This window comes from Lithobates pipiens, unplaced genomic scaffold, assembly GCF_037356315.1.
Source record: "Lithobates pipiens isolate NorthernLeopardFrog02 unplaced genomic scaffold, aLitPip1_a1.2 Scaffold_23, whole genome shotgun sequence".
Lineage (NCBI taxonomy): Eukaryota > Metazoa > Chordata > Amphibia > Anura > Ranidae > Lithobates > Lithobates pipiens.
This window is the reverse complement of record NW_027507785.1, coordinates 175,846,876-175,865,102: the sequence shown is the minus strand read 5'-3', so window position 1 is coordinate 175,865,102 and position 18,227 is coordinate 175,846,876. Positions and strand designations below refer to the sequence as shown.

At 36.9% G+C, this 18,227-nt stretch overlaps 1 protein-coding gene across 1 annotated transcript; it reads right to left on the bottom strand.

Moving 5' to 3' along the window:
- Positions 1 to 6,973: 6,973 nt before the first annotated feature.
- Positions 6,974 to 16,217, bottom strand: PTGS2 (prostaglandin-endoperoxide synthase 2). The gene is made up of 10 exons (XM_077452647.1): positions 16,021 to 16,217; positions 15,308 to 15,424; positions 15,076 to 15,219; positions 14,324 to 14,467; positions 13,328 to 13,509; positions 13,132 to 13,215; positions 12,768 to 13,014; positions 10,917 to 11,203; positions 10,206 to 10,353; positions 6,974 to 8,968 (listed from the first exon to the last, which is right to left on the bottom strand). The coding sequence occupies exons 1-10, from the start codon at positions 16,097 to 16,099 to the stop codon at positions 8,562 to 8,564; spliced, it is 1,839 nt and encodes a 612-aa protein (XP_077308773.1). The 5' UTR covers positions 16,100 to 16,217; the 3' UTR covers positions 6,974 to 8,561.
- Between the last annotated feature and the right edge of the window lie 2,010 nt (positions 16,218 to 18,227).

The following is an 18,227-nucleotide window of genomic DNA, read 5'->3' as shown; positions in this document are numbered from 1 at the left end:
TGCCAGTGACGATTTAGTATGGTCTCCACTTCCTTATACTGAGCGTGAAAATCTGAAATAAACCCCCATTCTTGGTTGGGAACATTTCCTCTCGATTTGTCTTCCAGACATTTATCTCGAGGAATTTTTACTATCTGAGACACTACTTTGTCAAGATCTTTTTCACTATATCCCTTTTCCACAAATCTGTTCTTGATAATATCAGACTGGGGAAAAAAAATCACTGTCTAGGGTACAATTACGGCGAATACGCATAATCTGGCCCTTAGGGATATTTTTTAACCACAATGGGTGATGTCCACTATTCAGAGGTAGATAGCTATTCCTATCTGTAGCTTTAAAATATGCTTTGGTGATCAGATCTGTACCTTGTTTAATTATATCAACATCCAAATAATGTATTTTCTCTTTACTATATTCGTAATCTAAACAGATGTTATTTTTATTATTATTTAAAAAGATCATAAATTCATGTAGGGAGCTCTCTGAACCTTCCCAAATGAACAGGAGGTCATCAATGAATCTTTTATAAAATACTAATGATGTTTCATGTTGTTGTTGTTGTGCAAAAACAATCCTATTTCTATATCAAATTTTATGTATTTTTCCATAATTTTTTCTGTCTTTCCATTACTTTGATTTTATGTATAACCTTGGTCCAAACTGTGTTTCTATTTATTTATATTTAGTTGTTTTAAGGATGATTAATTTTAAATCAGTGAATTGTAAAGAGGCTTTATTTCACTTTTCTAGCCCTGATTAATTCCATTTTCAGCTGAAGTGTGGCCACTAAGTTATCCAGGCTCGGTTCTGATTGGAATCTTTGCATTATTCACTTTTGTGGATGATGTTGTTTAGATCAATGCTTGAATATTGTTGAACCGAGGCTCTATATCAGGGATCCTCAAACTACGGCCCTCCAGCTGTTGCGGAACTACGCATCTCATGAGGCATTGTAAAACTCTGACATTCACAGACAGGACTAGGCATGATGGGAATTGTAGTTCCTGAACAACTGGAGGGCCATAGTTTGAAGACCCATGCTCTATATGATGTCAAAGTGAGGCATGGCCATTCGGCTATTGTGTATACTGTAAGTACGCGGTGATGTGGCGCACCATCCGTGGCCCTTGGAAGATCTCCTTTGATGAAATGTGTGGGGTGGAGCCACGTGCCAACATCACCGCATTTTTAGAACAAGGATTCTCTGCTGGTTTGTTGACATTTTTTATGCGTGCATGTTCATTTTTACTATTGTGAGTGTATTTTACCTATCTAATAAATACAGCATTAGTCTTTTGCCCCACTATGGAGAGGCACATCTCTTCTTTCTTTACATGATTACCCCTATTTTGAGTCTTGGTTGGCATGTTCAGTGGAAGACTCTCGATGATCAGAGAACATTGGAGATATAGAGTGACAGCTTTGGAGTGATCATACCATGTCAGTCTGGTAAGCACGCACTTTATCACACCAAACTGGCTGTTGGTGGCACTTGTTTGGTGTTGAATTAATTCAAAGAGCACTATAACACAAATTTACTGAATTTGATTATTGTGACTTTTGTAGACTATATACAGTATCTCACAAAAGTGAGTACACCCCTCACATTTTTGTAAATATTTTATTATCAAGTGACAACACAAGAAATGACACTTTGCTACAATGTAAAATAGTGAGCATACAGCTTGTATAACAGTGTAAATTTGCTGTCCCCTCAAAATAACTCAACACACAGCCATTAATGTCTAAACTTCTGGCAACAAAAGTGTGTACACCCCTAAGTGAAAATGTCCAAATTGGGCCCAAAGTATCAATATTTTGTGCGCCCACCATTATTTTACAGCACTGCCTTAACCCTCTTGACCATGGAGTTCACCATAGTTTCACAGGGTGCCACTGGAGTCCTCTTCCACTCCTCCATGATGACATCACTGGATGTTAGAGACCTTGCGTTCCTTCACCTTCCATTTGAGGATGCCCTACAGATGTTCAATAGGGTTTAGGTCTGGAGACATGCTTGGCCAGTCCATCACCTTTACCCTCAGTTTCTTTAGCAAGGCAGTGGTCGTCTTGAAGGTGTGTTTGGGGTCCTTATCATGTTGGAATACTGCCCTGCGGCCCAGTCTCCTAAAGGAGGGGATCATGCTCTGCTTCAGTATGTCACAGTACATGTTGGTATTCATGAACTGTAGCTCAGCAGTGCTGGCAGCACTTATGCAGCCCCAGACCATGATGCTCCCACCACCATGCTTGGCTGTAGGCAAGACACATTTGTCTTCGTACTCCTCACCTGGTTGCCACCACACACGCATGGCAGCATCTAAACCAAATCAGTTTATCTTGGTCTCATCAAACAGCACATGGGTCCAGTAATCCATGTCCTTAGTTTGCTAGTCTTCTGAAAACTGTTTGTGGGCTTTCTTGTGCATCATCTTTAGAAGAGGCTTCCTTCTGGGATGACGGCCAGGCAGACCAATTTCTTGTGCATCATCTTTAGAAGAGGCTTCCTTCTGGGACGATAACCATGCAGACCAAATTGATGCAGCGTGTGATGTATGGTCTGAGCACTGACAGGCTGACCCCCCACTCCTTCATTGTCTGCAGCAATGCTGGCAGCACTCATACGTCTATTTCCAAAAAAACATGCTGCACCTCAGTTTTAGGGTCTTGGCAATCTTCTTATAGCCTAGGCCATTTTTATGTAGAGCAACAATTCTTTTTTTTAGATCCTCAGTAAGTTTTTTGCCATGAGGTACCATGTTGAGCTTCCAGTTACCAATATGAGAGAATGAAAGTGATAACACCAAATTTAACAGACCTGCTCCCCGTTCACACCTGAGACATTGTAACACTAAAAAGTAACATGACATTGGGGAGGGAAAATGGCTAATTGAGCCCAATTTGGACATTTTCACTTAGGGGTCACTCACTTTTGTTGCCAGTGGTTTAGACATTAATAGCTGTGTGTTGAGTTATTTTGAGAGGACAGCACATTTATTCTGTTATATAAGCTGTACACTCACTACTTTACATTGTAGCAAAGTGTCATTTCTTCAGTATTGTCACATGAAAAGATATAATAAAATATTTACAAAAATGTGACGGGTGTACTCACTTTTGTGAGATACTGTAGCATTTCTCTAGCCCTTTTAATAAATTATTACATTTGTTTTATCACAGTTCACTGTTATTTATTCTATTTTGACCATAGGTCAACACCTTTTTTACATATATATGTCACGTGGGAGAGATACTTTCTACTATGTGTTTGCAGCTTCAATTTATTTTTATTTTTTTACTTTATTGCACAAGTGCGCAGTTTTCTTTCTTTTTGCACATACTACTAATGACCTGTGCCATTTGGACAGTATATATCTTGGCTTATTTAGATACGTTAGTGTGCTTCATGCCAGGATTCAAACTATACAGGGCACAAAACAGGGTATTAGTCTAGCCTGTAAGTTTTAAAGACGGAAAAAAACTAAATGTAGGTGTCTTGCTGAGAGCAGCCAATCCTTTTAAGTTAGCCAAGCAATTTGGTTATTGACCTGCACTAGAAAAACTAAAACTAAAATCTGACTGAATGAAAAATACTTTTCTATTATTCATACCCTATATATCAGAATTTAAAAGGCGTTAGAGAAGCTGGGACATTCAAATGAGAGAGACAACATATGTGATAATGAGGACAGGCTTGACCAGGCAATGCCAGCGCTTCTAAATAAACAATAGTGTTGGAATACATTTTTTGTATTATTTCCACTAAGCAGACACTATTGCCAAGGTGGGTTCACCTCTAGATATCCAGGCCCCCATTGGTTCAATTACAAATCAGTTTTCTAGATTATTTCCAGACATCACAATGGCAGCAGCAGTTGCAGGGTGACCCCTGGTGCCAATTAAACTAGCAGTTTTACAGCATTCATAGAGAGTACACCTATATCACTAAAATTAGAAAGGCCAATGAGTTTGGAAAATCCTTTATTACCATTCACATTGTTGCTTTTTCAAGCAAAAGTTTAATTTTTTTATATATATATATCTATAAAAGGTCCCATAGACAAGGATAGAAAGGTAACCGCAGAAATGGAAGGGGGGGGGGGGGCTGTAACAGTGAATGCTATGGGTAGTATAATTGAGCAGTGTATAGACTTTTATGTTTGGAAGCTAATGAAAGCCCTGTCTATTCGAGGAATTGTGTAAAATGTGAGTGAATTTGGACTCTGAGTTCTCAAAGTCCTGGAGAATTTCACAGTGAAATTGAGATCACCAAAAGCCCTTCCCCAATTCTTAATGTGTATACCTAGTGAACAAATATTAGCTAATTCAGTCATTGTTTAAACCCTTTGAATGTTTAGGAGTATAATTAATCTCCTGTGAGTCACACAAGCATTAAAGTGGGGACAGGTTGAGACAAAAGTTTTTTTAATTCTGTCTATGCCTTCATAGGAGAGGAGTTCCTCCAGTAATGATGGTCATCAAGATATGAGGTGAAAGGAGGTATCTCCATTAAAAAAAACTTAGATCACATGGAAATCCTATATTCTCCTTCCCAGGGACACAGACAGCAAAAACAACTGAAAAAGGTTCTAAGTCCTCACAACTCTATCCAAAAAAAAAGAAGATAAATCATACAGATACAATAGATTGTAATTATACTATACAGTGTATACTAAAGTGCTCATTCCAACAAGCTATCTACTTCCTATGTGTAACCCTGTTACAGAATGCACACATTTTTCAATTAACATTTGTTTATATTATATTCATTTAAATGTCTTTTGGCTGTCTGATTTACAATGTTATAGCTACAGTATTCGTACAAAATCACCAGTAGAATGATGGGAATAGCTAGTTTTGCATGCTGTGCTGTATGAGTATAGGGAACATTGGGCTGGTAATTGCTTATAATGGAACAGGCTAATTTATGAAAGGAAGAGGGGTTTAGATTATAAAACAAGGCTCTAAACAAAATCCGGGAATATTGTTTATAAAGTTTTAGTGTCATGTTGTAAACTCTCTTTTCTATTTGAAGCCTGAAAGCCTAATATGAAGGATTATCTACCCAGCTTGTCAATGGAACATTTGAATTTGGGAACAGAGTCTTTTTTTCTCGTTTCAAAATTTTTATTATCAAGTAACAGAAGATTTACACAGTACGGTGCAATCAAAATTCAAATAGAACAATGGATAAATAACAAGCGATCAATGATATTGCATCCTATTCTTAATAGAACAGTTTCAAGGAGAAAAGAAGGACGCGTCGCTCAAATCAAGGTGGAGAGTAATTGTTTAGTTAAACAATCGGGAACCCAAACATTCCGGAGTCACCGGGGTTGGAGAAACAAGTTACTCCCAATAATAAGAAATATAATGTACAGGGGAGTACAGGTACTGCGTGAGCAAAGTTTTCAGGTATAGGGAAGAAAAAAGAAAAGAACAATTAGACTAGGAACAAGGATAAGAGTAGTGGGGGAGGAAGGAGAGGGAAGAAGAGAGAGAAGCGAGAGAGAGAAAGAGAGAGATTGGTCGATCGGTCCGCACGGACCCAGGCTGCCATGCACTGAAGATGGTCTCATCTGAATGAGTAGTTCAGGGTTCCAAGAGATTGGGGTCTAAATCAGGGGGCAAAAAGTGCTGTATCCAAGCCTGCCAAACCCTATGAAATCGGGGCATGCGGTCTAAGATTTTTGCTTCAATCTTGCAATGGATCATGGCCTGTGTGACCCTGTTTTTAAGTTCTGCTACAGGGAGTGTCGGAGTCTTCCAGGCTCTAGCCATCGTTTGTTTAGCTGTTGTGGTTAGCTGAAGGAATAGGGATAACTGACTACGGGTACAATTTCGGGATGTTAAGTTAAGTAGGGCTAAAGATGGGTCCGGTGACAAGGAGTCCCTCATGAGTACTGACGCCATCTGAAATGTCGCTATCCAAAATCGTTGGGCAACCTGGCACGTCCACCAGATATGGACATGAGTGCCTGCTTCACTACAGCCTCTAAAGCATGTAGCGGGGTACCCAGGGACAAACTTAGCTATTCTGGTTGGGACCAGATACCACCGCATAAGAACTTTAAAGTTAGCCTCTGAGGCAATAACATTTTGGGAGGCTTTACTGGTATTGGCCCAAATCGTAGTCCATGCATCAGCATCCAGTTCTATACTGAGGTCTTTAGACCATCTAGTGGCATAAGGCGGAAGGGATGCGGGGGGAGAAGAGAAATGAGAATATAATTGAGAGATAATACCCGGGGCATGCGGGTCAGAGTCACATATTTTCTCATAAATCAGAGTCTTTTTTTATTACTGTTGTATCAAAAAATTTGCATGCTTGCATTTTTAATCAGAAGTCATTGCTGATATCTTCACATAAATACTTGCATGCCTTCATGACTTGTTTTGAACATGCAAGATCCAAGGCTACTGTTCTTATCTTTTTATCATTAATGGTAAATCACTGTCCTGGAACACGTGTGTACATATGAGCTGTCCTGTTATAATTAGGTTCTTTCCAGGTTAATGACTTAGACCCCTTTCACACGGAGGCCGTTTTCAGGCATTTTAGCTCCTGTAAAACGCTTGAAAACTGCCTCCCATGCTGCCCGATTGTGAAATCCTGAGTGCTTTTACACTGGGGCCGTGCAAGCAGTCCTGCAAGCAGAATCTTTGGGGTGGTTTGGGAGCGCTATAAACAGCACTCACAAAATGTCCATTGAAATAATTGGGCAGCACTTCTGAAGTGCCTGAAAATCGCCCCGCTAGCGGCCAAAAAGCACCACTTAAACACCACTAAAAGGAGTGGCTCTTTAGTGTTAATGCTTGGGCGGCCTCAAAAGGGTCCTAATAATAAAGCAATGATAAGGATGAAAGCAACATGAGCATGCACTTTAAAAACATGTCAGCTATGTGACCCCCTGTATCAGTATCATGTAATATAATATAATATAGTAATATAAAACAAACACAAACAAGGTAAATGTAATAATACAATTTATTTGAAATTGTAATAAATAAATTACAAAAATAGATGTAAAAAAGTACTGCCAAACATTAAAATAAGTTACTATAAATAAAACAACTTTAATAGACCAAATATTATACAATATGAGTTCTAGTCTCTTGGCACATATAAAATATCCAGAGTCCCAGCTCTGCTCTCTTAGAAATATAATATGGGTACCTGCAACACAGATGTTTAAAATCCAGCCTGGCTTAAATGTGTTGGGACATACCCATAAAAGCTGTTTCAGGGTCAGTGCAAATCCCAAAAGGTATAAATATTTGATATCTCAAAATATATAAATAAATAATTGTTAACATTTTAACTCATTTTTAGTTTACATAAATACAGCATTAAGACAAGTCTTGACAAGGACAAGTAGAATTAGGACACACACTTTATTGGTTACAACTTACAAGGGCAAGTAAGTAGTTCCAGCTATATAATGGAATGGGCCATTATAAACTGGCATGGTATGCAAGCCCTGGAAACAACAAATTATCTTTTTTTTCAACACAACTTTGAGATATGCCCTTACTAACATCAAACTTGAATAAAAAGCGACAACGCTTTTGCTTTTGATGGCATATCACTTAGAATATGTTATGCTACATTCTTATAATCAGTTGTAAGAAATATTTTTTGTCAAGTATTGTTATAGGATTTGATTCTATACAACCGACCTATGTGAGTTCAAGTAATAGTTAAATTACATAAGCATTTAGATTTCATTCATCCTACCTCATCTCATGTATAAAGATGCATAGACAAGTTCATCACACAGTGTCATGTTAAGCAACTTGAAATCCTGAGCAGCAGTAAAAATTCAAGTAGTGCAGCAGCATAAAGTGTCAAAATCACCCTATGACTGGAAGTTTCCCACACATCCCAACACTAACATATACAGCTTGAGTGGCATAAACATACATATGACTGGGCTAAAGTTAATATCAAGATGAAAACAGTTTAGGTGCAAAGTAACCCAGATATAGAGATGTCTATTCCCAGCAGTCTTATTTCACAAAACCATTGCAAGCTTATATTTCATTGATTGATTTAGATGAAAGCACTCTTTGCTCTATTTTTGTTTCTTTTCTTTTTAACAACATGCAAACAAGTGCACAAAAAAGCACATAACAATCAATCAGAAATCAGCTTACAGCAGTTTAGTGTAATCATACTAACAAATAATGATGATTTTCAATTTTTATTAGCTCATCGGCACTTTTTGTATGCCATTAATAAAGCCTATTGACCTCAGAATTTTTCCACCATCTCTCATTTCCTGCCAGAAGATATTATAGTTGGGCTGCCACAAATTATCTATTAAGACATGGAGGTAAAACAAGAAATATGTAACATGTTAAAGTATCTGCCCAGCAGTTCAAGTTTGCAGCAATATCAATAAATAATATTAAACATAACAAATACAAGTAAAAACTGTTAACCACCTGGGCAGAATATTTAAAATAGTAGATAATGCTTTAGGAACATGTAAAAGTTCTGTATGTTGGTAACAAGCTTCATTTATTGGCCTAGTGACTTGGGAATCAGCAGTGTTTTACAGCTCTGAGGAGTGTTCTTTCAGTAGTACAGTTGGGTTAACATCATCCAGTGCAGAGTTAGAACTTGTGTTAATTCTTGCTGATTCAGCATTCTTGCTTCTTAATATATTAAACGAAGTAAAGGGACAGTCTTTAACATTGTTGCAGACGAGTTTTTGTAAAGAGGCACTATTTACGATATCAAAGCCCACCCTTCCACCAAATGTACTAGGTTTCCAGTATTCAGGAGAGCAAATTGGGTTACCCATAAGGCCTTTCAATGAAAATGGCGCACCAATTTCAACCATGGTCTCTCCGAAAATGGCCCCAGGACGGGGTTGTTCTACCAAAAGGCCTGTGTAGAATTCTACAGCATCAATGTCTCCATAGAGTTCTTCAAGTTCTGCAGACAATTCTTTTTCTCCTATAAAACATAAAACATGTTTTAAAAAAAAAAAATCATAGAAATATAAATAATTTGGCCTTAAATGCCAGTGTAAGGCTTTATTAAAATCTGACTTATGCCAAGATACATTTTTCCGTTTTGCAAGTTAGAACTTTCATTGAGTTTGAATTGCTGTCCATGTCCCATTTGGAAAATTTTCCCCTTACCTCTTTGTATTGGGGAGGTGTCAGTAGAACAGTAAGTTGAGCTTAAGCCCCTGTCCACAGTAAATAGAACTACTAAGAGTATTATATTTTGCCCTAAAGCAAATTTCTGTTCATAGCCTTGCTAATCTGGTTTTTCATCAAAACTACAGTTAGAATATGCCACATATTCTATTTGCAATAAATGGGAAGCACAACAGAACATGACACCATGTGTAATGCTCTATTTTTCACAACGGTGCAACACAATCTTTGTCATTGTTCCTTAAAAATCACACAGTATTATTTGTCTTACTGAAAGGATGTACTCAACCCAAACATGATGTTAAAGGGATACTAATCCCAAGGTTTTTTTCTTTAAGTCTCTTTATTTATGCTAAAATATCTATAGCTTGTGAATCTGAAGTGTTTTCAACTGGTGTTTATGGTTTAGAATCAGTCCAAAAAAGCACTGCTAATATTTTATGTTCTAAAACAGTTGCCTTCTACAAAAGACCTACTAAACGCATTCACATTCTCATAGCACTAAGGAGATTTTAGAATAGATCTTAAAACATCTGGGAATGAAACTGATGGGAAAAGATATATTTGCAAGTCAGGGTGTTGCAATACTTTGTGCATCACAGCATAATTTTCCCTTTTACTTCGGCTCACATGGACTTGCATTTGTAACTGCATAGTTATGTACTGGATTTGGTAAATATTCCAATGACCAGTGTGTGAGATGGGTTATTGTTCATTCAGTGTTTTCAAGGAAATTTATATCTGAATGTATTCTTTGAAATGAAGGCAAAGTATGAGCCAGTTTTACATACAAATGCCTAGCAGAGACAAATGATTGGTAAACACAAGGTTAATTTGTACAGAAGCTGTACTTTGTAATCTCTTGTGTGCGTCTATTTATTGTTTTCTCTACATGCTGTCACTTGAACAATTATGTTTGATAAGAACTTGCACTCCTTGTAACATTTCAAAATAACACAAATTCAAGAACGCATTTAACCCTATTACTGAATTTCTTTGAGCAGCAATAACAGAAGAACAAGTCATACCTGTCAGCTCTTCAAAGGATTTAAAAGGCTTTAGAGTAAATCGCTTTCTGTATTCATTGAGTGACTGGTATCTCATCTCTCGGCTTTGTTGTATGGAAGCCATGGCTACTCTGGAAATTGCTGCAGGGAAATTTCTGCCTCCAGCCACCTATGAGTAGGAAAAAACAAGTAAGGTTAGGGATCAAATTAAAGTCAAGACTTTCACATGACTAAAGCAGGGCAAATTTGCAATACCTGTAAGCAGTACTTCTGAATACAAGTGTTATCTAGCACTGATCAGACTGTGTTGTATATTATATGTGTGCATCACTTTTTATATATTTAAGAGACACATTCCAATATAATAATTTATATGTGACCTATTATTTTGAGATTATGTCCTTTTAATTCTGTTTCAGTTTCCTAAAACTAACCCTAAATCAGAGATGCCAAAGTTGGATGGAAAATTAATTGGACAATATTGAGGTTTTAGCTTGTTTATTACTATTAGCTTTCTACATATCAGAGCTACATATGGCATATGATTATAGTTAATACTTCTATCAGTGTGTGTGTGTGTGTTTTTGTGTGTGTGTATTTCTTAGAAATTCCTGGGATGTCTGCTGGTATCTTAGATGTTGAGATTATAATGTAGAAATTGATTTTGCAGTATTTGCATCAAAACGTGTCCCATAATCCTCATGCTAATAAGAATAACTAAAAAATTCTTACCCTTCCTGCCTGTTGTTTGGTAAATGATTGAACCATGTGGGATACTCCATGTTCCAACATCACACTATTGTTATACAGAAACTGTTGATAGTTGTACTCTTGGCCATTTATTTGGAAAGTGTCTGGCAAAAGAGGGTGCCAATGATAAAGTGTGTTGAACTCAGCAGCAATTCGATTCTGGTACTGAAATTTCTGGTTGAACAACAACTCTGGGTCAAACTTCAGTTTAAAATGATAACCACTCAGGTGCTGCACATAATCTTCAATGACAATTTTGATGGTTTCACCTATAAAAAAAAAAAAAAAAAATAAGGTGTTATTTGATTAAATGTCATTTGTCTAGACTAACAATATACAGAAGCTGATGGTCTAGGAGTAATTATAGAAAGGCAAGTGTTAAGATCTCAGACCACATGTTCAAAACAATTAGTGAGAACATGATCCATCTTTAAAGAACAAGTTGAACATATTTAAACAATAAGTTGAAAACTGCCCATGTCACAACAATTTCTCCCAATGTGCTCCTTACTGTACATCGTTATGGCCCATTTGTATCAAGTGAGGCTTAAGTAGCTCACAATCAGGGATGAGCTTTATGTTAGAGTCAAACTCATGTTCAGCTGGAACATTGGCTGTTCGCCAGTTCGCCGAGCAGAGAACAATTTTGGGTGTTCGTGGCAAATTCGAAAGCCACGGAACACCCTTTAAAAGTCTATGGGAGAAATCAAAAGTGCTAATTTTAAAGGCTTATATGCAGGGTATTGTCATAAAAAGTCTTTGGGGATCTGGGTCCTGCCCCAGGGTACATGTATCAATGCCATTTTTATAAATGAACTATTATGTGTATTGCAGATGACAATTCATTGTAGCCGCAAGTAGTTTTAAATGACCTTTTTCCCCTTTAGAAATGTCATTTTGCTGTCAGACTGTTCTAAACATGGGAAACATGCGCCCCTTTATAGGCATACTATAGACACCCCCCAGATATGAAATTTAAAGGAATTTATGACAATACCATGCATATAAGCCTTTAAAATTAGCACTTTTGATTATTCATGTTCGTGTCCCATAGACTTTAACGGTGTTCGAACAAATTTTTTGCCTGTTCACATGTTCTGGTGCGGGTGTCCGGCTCATCCCTACTCACAATATTAATTTTATTGGCAAGTCTATGGTGGTATAACTAAAAGTTGTATAAATCAATCTGGATGTCCCAACAAAAAAAGATAATAAATAGTACAGTCTGAGTTTAACTGAAAATGACAATAGAATTTCTACTGCTATTGTTACAAGTACAACTAACCACTAAATATAACAAACTATTTTAATGTAAAAACATTGCCATCCCTGTTTAAAATGACACTGTAAATGTAATGTTTCTTTACCACAAAAAACATGTTTTATTCAATTTATATGAAAGTTCCATATCTATAATAAACAATAAGGCATAGGCTAACTTTTTTTTAGGGACAGTTCGTCCAAAAGTGCTATTTCACTCTTGAGGTTTGAGTCACTGGATAATTTCTTGGGGTCTCCAGTGGCAAGATCTCCCTAGCCCCGATACTGGCTCAGGAGTTTTGGGTGTTCCTGCCACTATTTTGGGCATATTGTAAAATATACAATAAAAAGACCAACAGAGAATGTTGGAGGCCCTCAATGCTTTGTGCTTGTTTAGATGTAGGAACTCAAGAGATCTGGCTACCAGTGTCCCATGGAGAAAATCAAGCAGCTTATATATCCAGTATCAAAAGCTGAAATATCCATTGTTTACCAAAACAAAATGATCAACTATGTGTCTCTTGCTCCTGTTTTTTTTAAAGTAAGTTATTTCTGTATCCAAAGTGTACTCACCAATCAAAATAAGTTTTGCAGTTTGGTAAATACGTTCATCGTCCCACTCGGGATGCTCCTGCATCAAAATGTCACAGACGCGGTTGTGTTCCCTTAGCCATATGGTAGCATACATCATTAATCCTGGTACAAGTCCAAAAACCTCCTGTCCTACTGCAAACTGAAGATGTTCTGGCACATGTGGGGGGTAAAGCATTTCAACTCCTGTGTCATTCACTGTTGGAGGGTACATCTCACCATCAATAATCTAGTGAAGTAAACCAAAAATAAAAAGTATATTAATTGCATTATGCCTGACAGATGGTGATCCTTGGTTAGTGCCACGTATCATTATATCTATAAGTAATAAAAAAAACATATATACCTGGAATTTTAATTTTCCATTCTTTTTTAGACGTAATTTGTGCTGTCTGTCCAAAGATTCCCCATAGATGTGATTTAAATCGACCTATTTAAATAATACAAGGTACATATTCAGATCAATACATATTTGGATAGTTTCAAGTAAACTAAACATATTTTATATATGTAATTTAAAATGAGCAGGTATTTGTCCTTACCCCATGCCCAAGACCTTTAGTGAAGGCAGCTCCTCTTTTGACATCAGTCTTAAAGAATTGGTGTGTAAAGTGTTGAGCAAAGAATGCAAACATCACATTCGTTCCTTGAGGGTCAGGAATGAACTTTCTTCTAACTAACAATTTCTCTACAACCTCTTTTACACTTGGCAGTTCTTTCTTTCCTATAATGAAAGGAGTAGAAATGTGTAGCATATGAATAATAAGCGTTAAACATATTTCTTTCATCTGAATACCTGAACAGTTAGTCTATCTAAACGGAGCCTCAAGGTCCTTCATTATTAGTGTATACATCTACTTCAGCAGAAAACTATAGCTTTGGACCATGCATACAGCAACAATGAGCATACAGAACTGTAAACTTTCAACTGTCACTGAAACTTTTCATGATGAAAGTCTCTAAAGCCACAACTTTCTTATGGAATAGGGATGGTTTCCTCTGTGTCTCCTATTGGGGAGATTTCCCTTTACTTCTTGCCCTACATACACCACAGGAAGTGAGAGCTCTCTAAACTTAGGTAAAATTCATCTCTGAGACAATTATCACTGGTACAAGTATCCCTCCCTACTGTAATATTTCTCCTCTACTCCTCCTCAAGTGACTGCTCAACTTTTGGCTTTCCTCAATTACAGTCCTAATGACAATGATTACTAGGACAAACAAAGAAGATGAATTTCTCGGCAGGAACACAGACAACAATAAAAATGGGTATTCTAAACCTTACCTACTCTATCCAAAACAAAAACAACGTTTTTGCTTCAGATATACTTCAACTTTCATGCCCACTGTATGTCTATGATTACCTTTTTATCTACTGCAAATATCAAACTGCAGTTTTATATTCTTTGCTTACATCTTCATTAAATGCCATATTACAGATGTACATGCTGCCACTCACTAGTATATTTTCTTTAGTTTACTTGACAAACAAAATTTTATACTAAGTATACCGAACCAATATTCTATAAAAGTTTTACCTTTCACACCCATTGGAGTTGGGCAATCTTCTTCCACTGGTGGCAGTGATCGAGTGTAGTATGAAATATTGGAATATGCTTCCCAGTTTTTGTAGGTATAATGGCTGTTGTATGTAGGGGGGCTGTCAATCAGATGGGAGCGTGCTATAAGGGAAAATAAGGAGGAATTTTATAAAGAATCCCAAATATATGGTGTATTCACATTTAAATCCATATCTATAAGTGAGCATGTTCATTGCGATTTTCTGTTTAGTGAAATGTGGCTGCGAGGTCTATAAAAGAATAAAGCTAACTCCACCAAAAGTGAAATTTCACATTTGGGTTATTGCTGATTTATTCTATACCTTCCAAATTTCTGTTGCAAGATTTTCAGGTAGCTTTAGTGCCCACCTACACCACAAGATCATAATTAAGCGTTTATAACTAATGAATCTATAGCTTAAAAATTATTTGATAACCAACTTGATTTTACTGTTTGCAAAAGTCATTTGACAACATCATCCTATAAACCCCAAGCAATTCACTATACCAGAAAATGACATAACATTTTAAACAAGACTATTAATTAATGTACTGCTTTGGAATGCTATGATTTATTACAGTACATAGCCCAGCACAATTTTCTCTTCCTATCACTCTTGCAATAAATTCCTACTGGATGTCACAATATATAATGTAGACTGGGATTCCCCATGAAATGTTTCTCATAATGGAATTTAAAATGTATAAAACACCTACAAATGGGTACTTACATGTTAATACATAACGCATGATTGCATTTTGTAGAAAGGAGATATTATTGATTATATTCCAAACGCCTTTGAAGTGAGTTAAGATGTAGTGCACGGTATTGGGTGAAGGCTTTAGGGTAACTCTCAGCCATGTTAAAAATTCAGCTGTGGAAAGCAGAAAGAAGACCCTTTTAGCACCTGATTATGTAATGACAGTAATTTCATGCATGGAAGGATGTGGTGAAACACTTACGTGTGGTGCAGTTTTCCCCATAGTATCCTGTCCTTGTGCAATCACACTCATAGCGGTCAAAGCCAGCAGTCATGCAAACCCCTCTGTTCTGACATGGGTTAGAGCAGCATGGATTTGCTAGAAAAGAACATCAATGTATTAGTTTTTTAATAAACTTCCATACACTTGCTATAAAAGAACACCAATGTATTAGTTATTTTTGTTACACTTCTATACACTTGCTATAAAATAACACCAATGTATTTCATGTTTTTTGCTACACTTCTATACACTTGCTATAAAATAACACCAATGTATTTCATGTTTTTGCTACACTTCTATACACTTGCTATTTTTTTTTCTACACTTCTATATGCTTGCTATAAACAAACACCAATTTATTATTTTTTCTATACTTTTAGATGCTCGCTATAAAAGAACACCAATTTATAATTTTTTTCTATACACTTGCTATAAAAGAACATCAATATATATTTTTCTATATTTCTATTCACTTGCTATAAAACAAAAAAACTGGAAAAAAATTATTTTATATATATATATATATATATATATATATATATATATATATATATATATACATTATAACTGAACTGTACCAATACAGATACAGATAGAAAATCAAAAAACAACTTATTTTGCTATCAGTCCTTATGGCAATAAAAGGGCTTTAGGTTCCTATAAACCTGTAGATTTTCGGGAGGTTTCCATACCTGCAATAGAAGAAGCCAGCAGGGAGCAGAGGAAGATCCCGAGAAGAGTCATGGTTGTAGCAGTAGGTGAAGAGTGCATGGCTCGGTGTCCAGGAATGATGAATCAGTAGTGTGTAAGGGAGGTAGTAGCAGGCAGACGTCTAGCGCTGATCAGCGTTCCTCCTGAACTCTGGAATGAAGCTCAGTGCCCCTGTCTCGCCTTATATCCTTTACAATAAAGCGCTGCTGACGCAATAAAACTCCACTCCCAAAAGTGTTTAAAGTAAACTCCTCTACTTCACGCATAGGTCACTAGAGGGCGCTTCCTGCATTTCTTCTGATGATCGCTGTGATATTTGGCAATGAATAAAATGTGTGTAAACTAGGAAGGTTGTAATGTCTCTTATATTGTGGTAATGAATCATGCTTCAAAACCACAATCAAAAATTCTCTTTCCTCTGATAGTTTCTCTACTGATAATTGCCACGTACACTGAGCCCCCTATTGTACCCTGGTCATATGCAGCCTCGTATTTCTTCACAAGGCAAGCTTGGCTGCTGAGCTCACACTCATTGTTATCCAGGTCACGGAAAGATTGTCATGGGAGCTGGATATTTAATTTATTCTTATATGAGATTTTTTTGTTGAAATTTTTTTGTTGGTTTCTTCCATTGTACCTATTAAATACCCTTAAATAAATATTTTATTAGATTTAATAACTGTAAGGTGGCACAGTAATACCCAATATAATAATTTTCTGTATTGAATTCCTGAAATTAGATACTATTACAAGTTATTGATAAGCTAAAAGAACATCAAAGATGTAAAGTAACTGTTCATTCACACGAAGAAACATAATATATATATATATATATATATATATATATATATATATATATATACATTGTAAACATATAATACGTATTATAATAGGTATAGATAAATATATACTATTATATATTTATTTTTATTTATTTAAAGTACTTATATAGCGCTGTCAATGTACGCAGCTGTTTAAATATACATTGCACACTCACATCAGTCCCTACCCTCAAGGAGCTTACAATCTAAGGTCCCTAACTTACATTCATACATACTAGGGCCGGTTTAGATATGATCCAAATAACCTACCAGCATTTGTAGTACATGCATTATATAATATATATATATATATATATATATATATATATATATATATATATATATATATATATACACATATATATATATATATATATATATATATATTAACAATATGATGATATTTTTATATGCATATAATACCATAACACCCTTATGGAAATATTAAATGTATAAATGGTGAACCCGTTCTTGATTTGCCGGTCCTTCCCCTCAGCCTCCACCGCTCTCATCTTCATGGCAGAGTGGAGAGCAGGAGCCAACACAGACAGTACTGGATGGAGGACAGGAGTTTTGACTCAGTTCAAGTTCACCAGCAGGTGATTGGTTGCTAGGATGCCGGGTGGTCCTAGCAACCAATAACTAGCTTGTTAATAGCAAGTTAACACTGGCAGCTCCTGCTCTGTGGAGTACTGTACACCTGTTAAAAGGAAAGTGGTGACTGTGTTTGTGTGTGTGTGTGTGTGGGGGGGAGGGGGGGTGATGTGAAGGGGCAAATGACACTGCTGAGGGGAGACAGAAGATACTACTGCGAGGGGCAGCGGAAACGGCTATGGGGGGGCACAGGAAACTACTGTGGTGGGGAGGGTGAAGAACCAGAGGGACAGGACACTACAGTGAGGGGGAATGTGAAGGTGGCAGAGGACCCTACTGTGTGTCGGAGGGGGGGGGGGGGGGGGATACATTACTACTACTGTTGGGGGAATGATGTGAAGGAGGGCAGAGGTCACTACTGTGGGCATGATGTAAAGGGGGGGCAGAGGATACTACTGTTGGGGGGGGGGAGTTATGTGAACATGGGCAGAAATCACTACTGAGCCACACTCCAGGTTCTTCATGCTGTCTTTTTATTGGGGGTTCTTCATGCTGTCTTTTTATTGGGGGTTCTTCATGCTGTCTTTTATTGGGGGTTCTTCATGCTCTCTTTTATTGGGGGTTCTTCATGCTGTATTTTTATTGAGGGTTCTTCATGCTGTCATTTTAATTGGGAGCTAGTTAGTTGTTTTTTTTTTTTTTTTTAAGTGTGCCCCCCCCCCCCCCCCCCCTCAGGTCTTTGATTTCCTCCATGTTTTCCAGGTAGATCACTA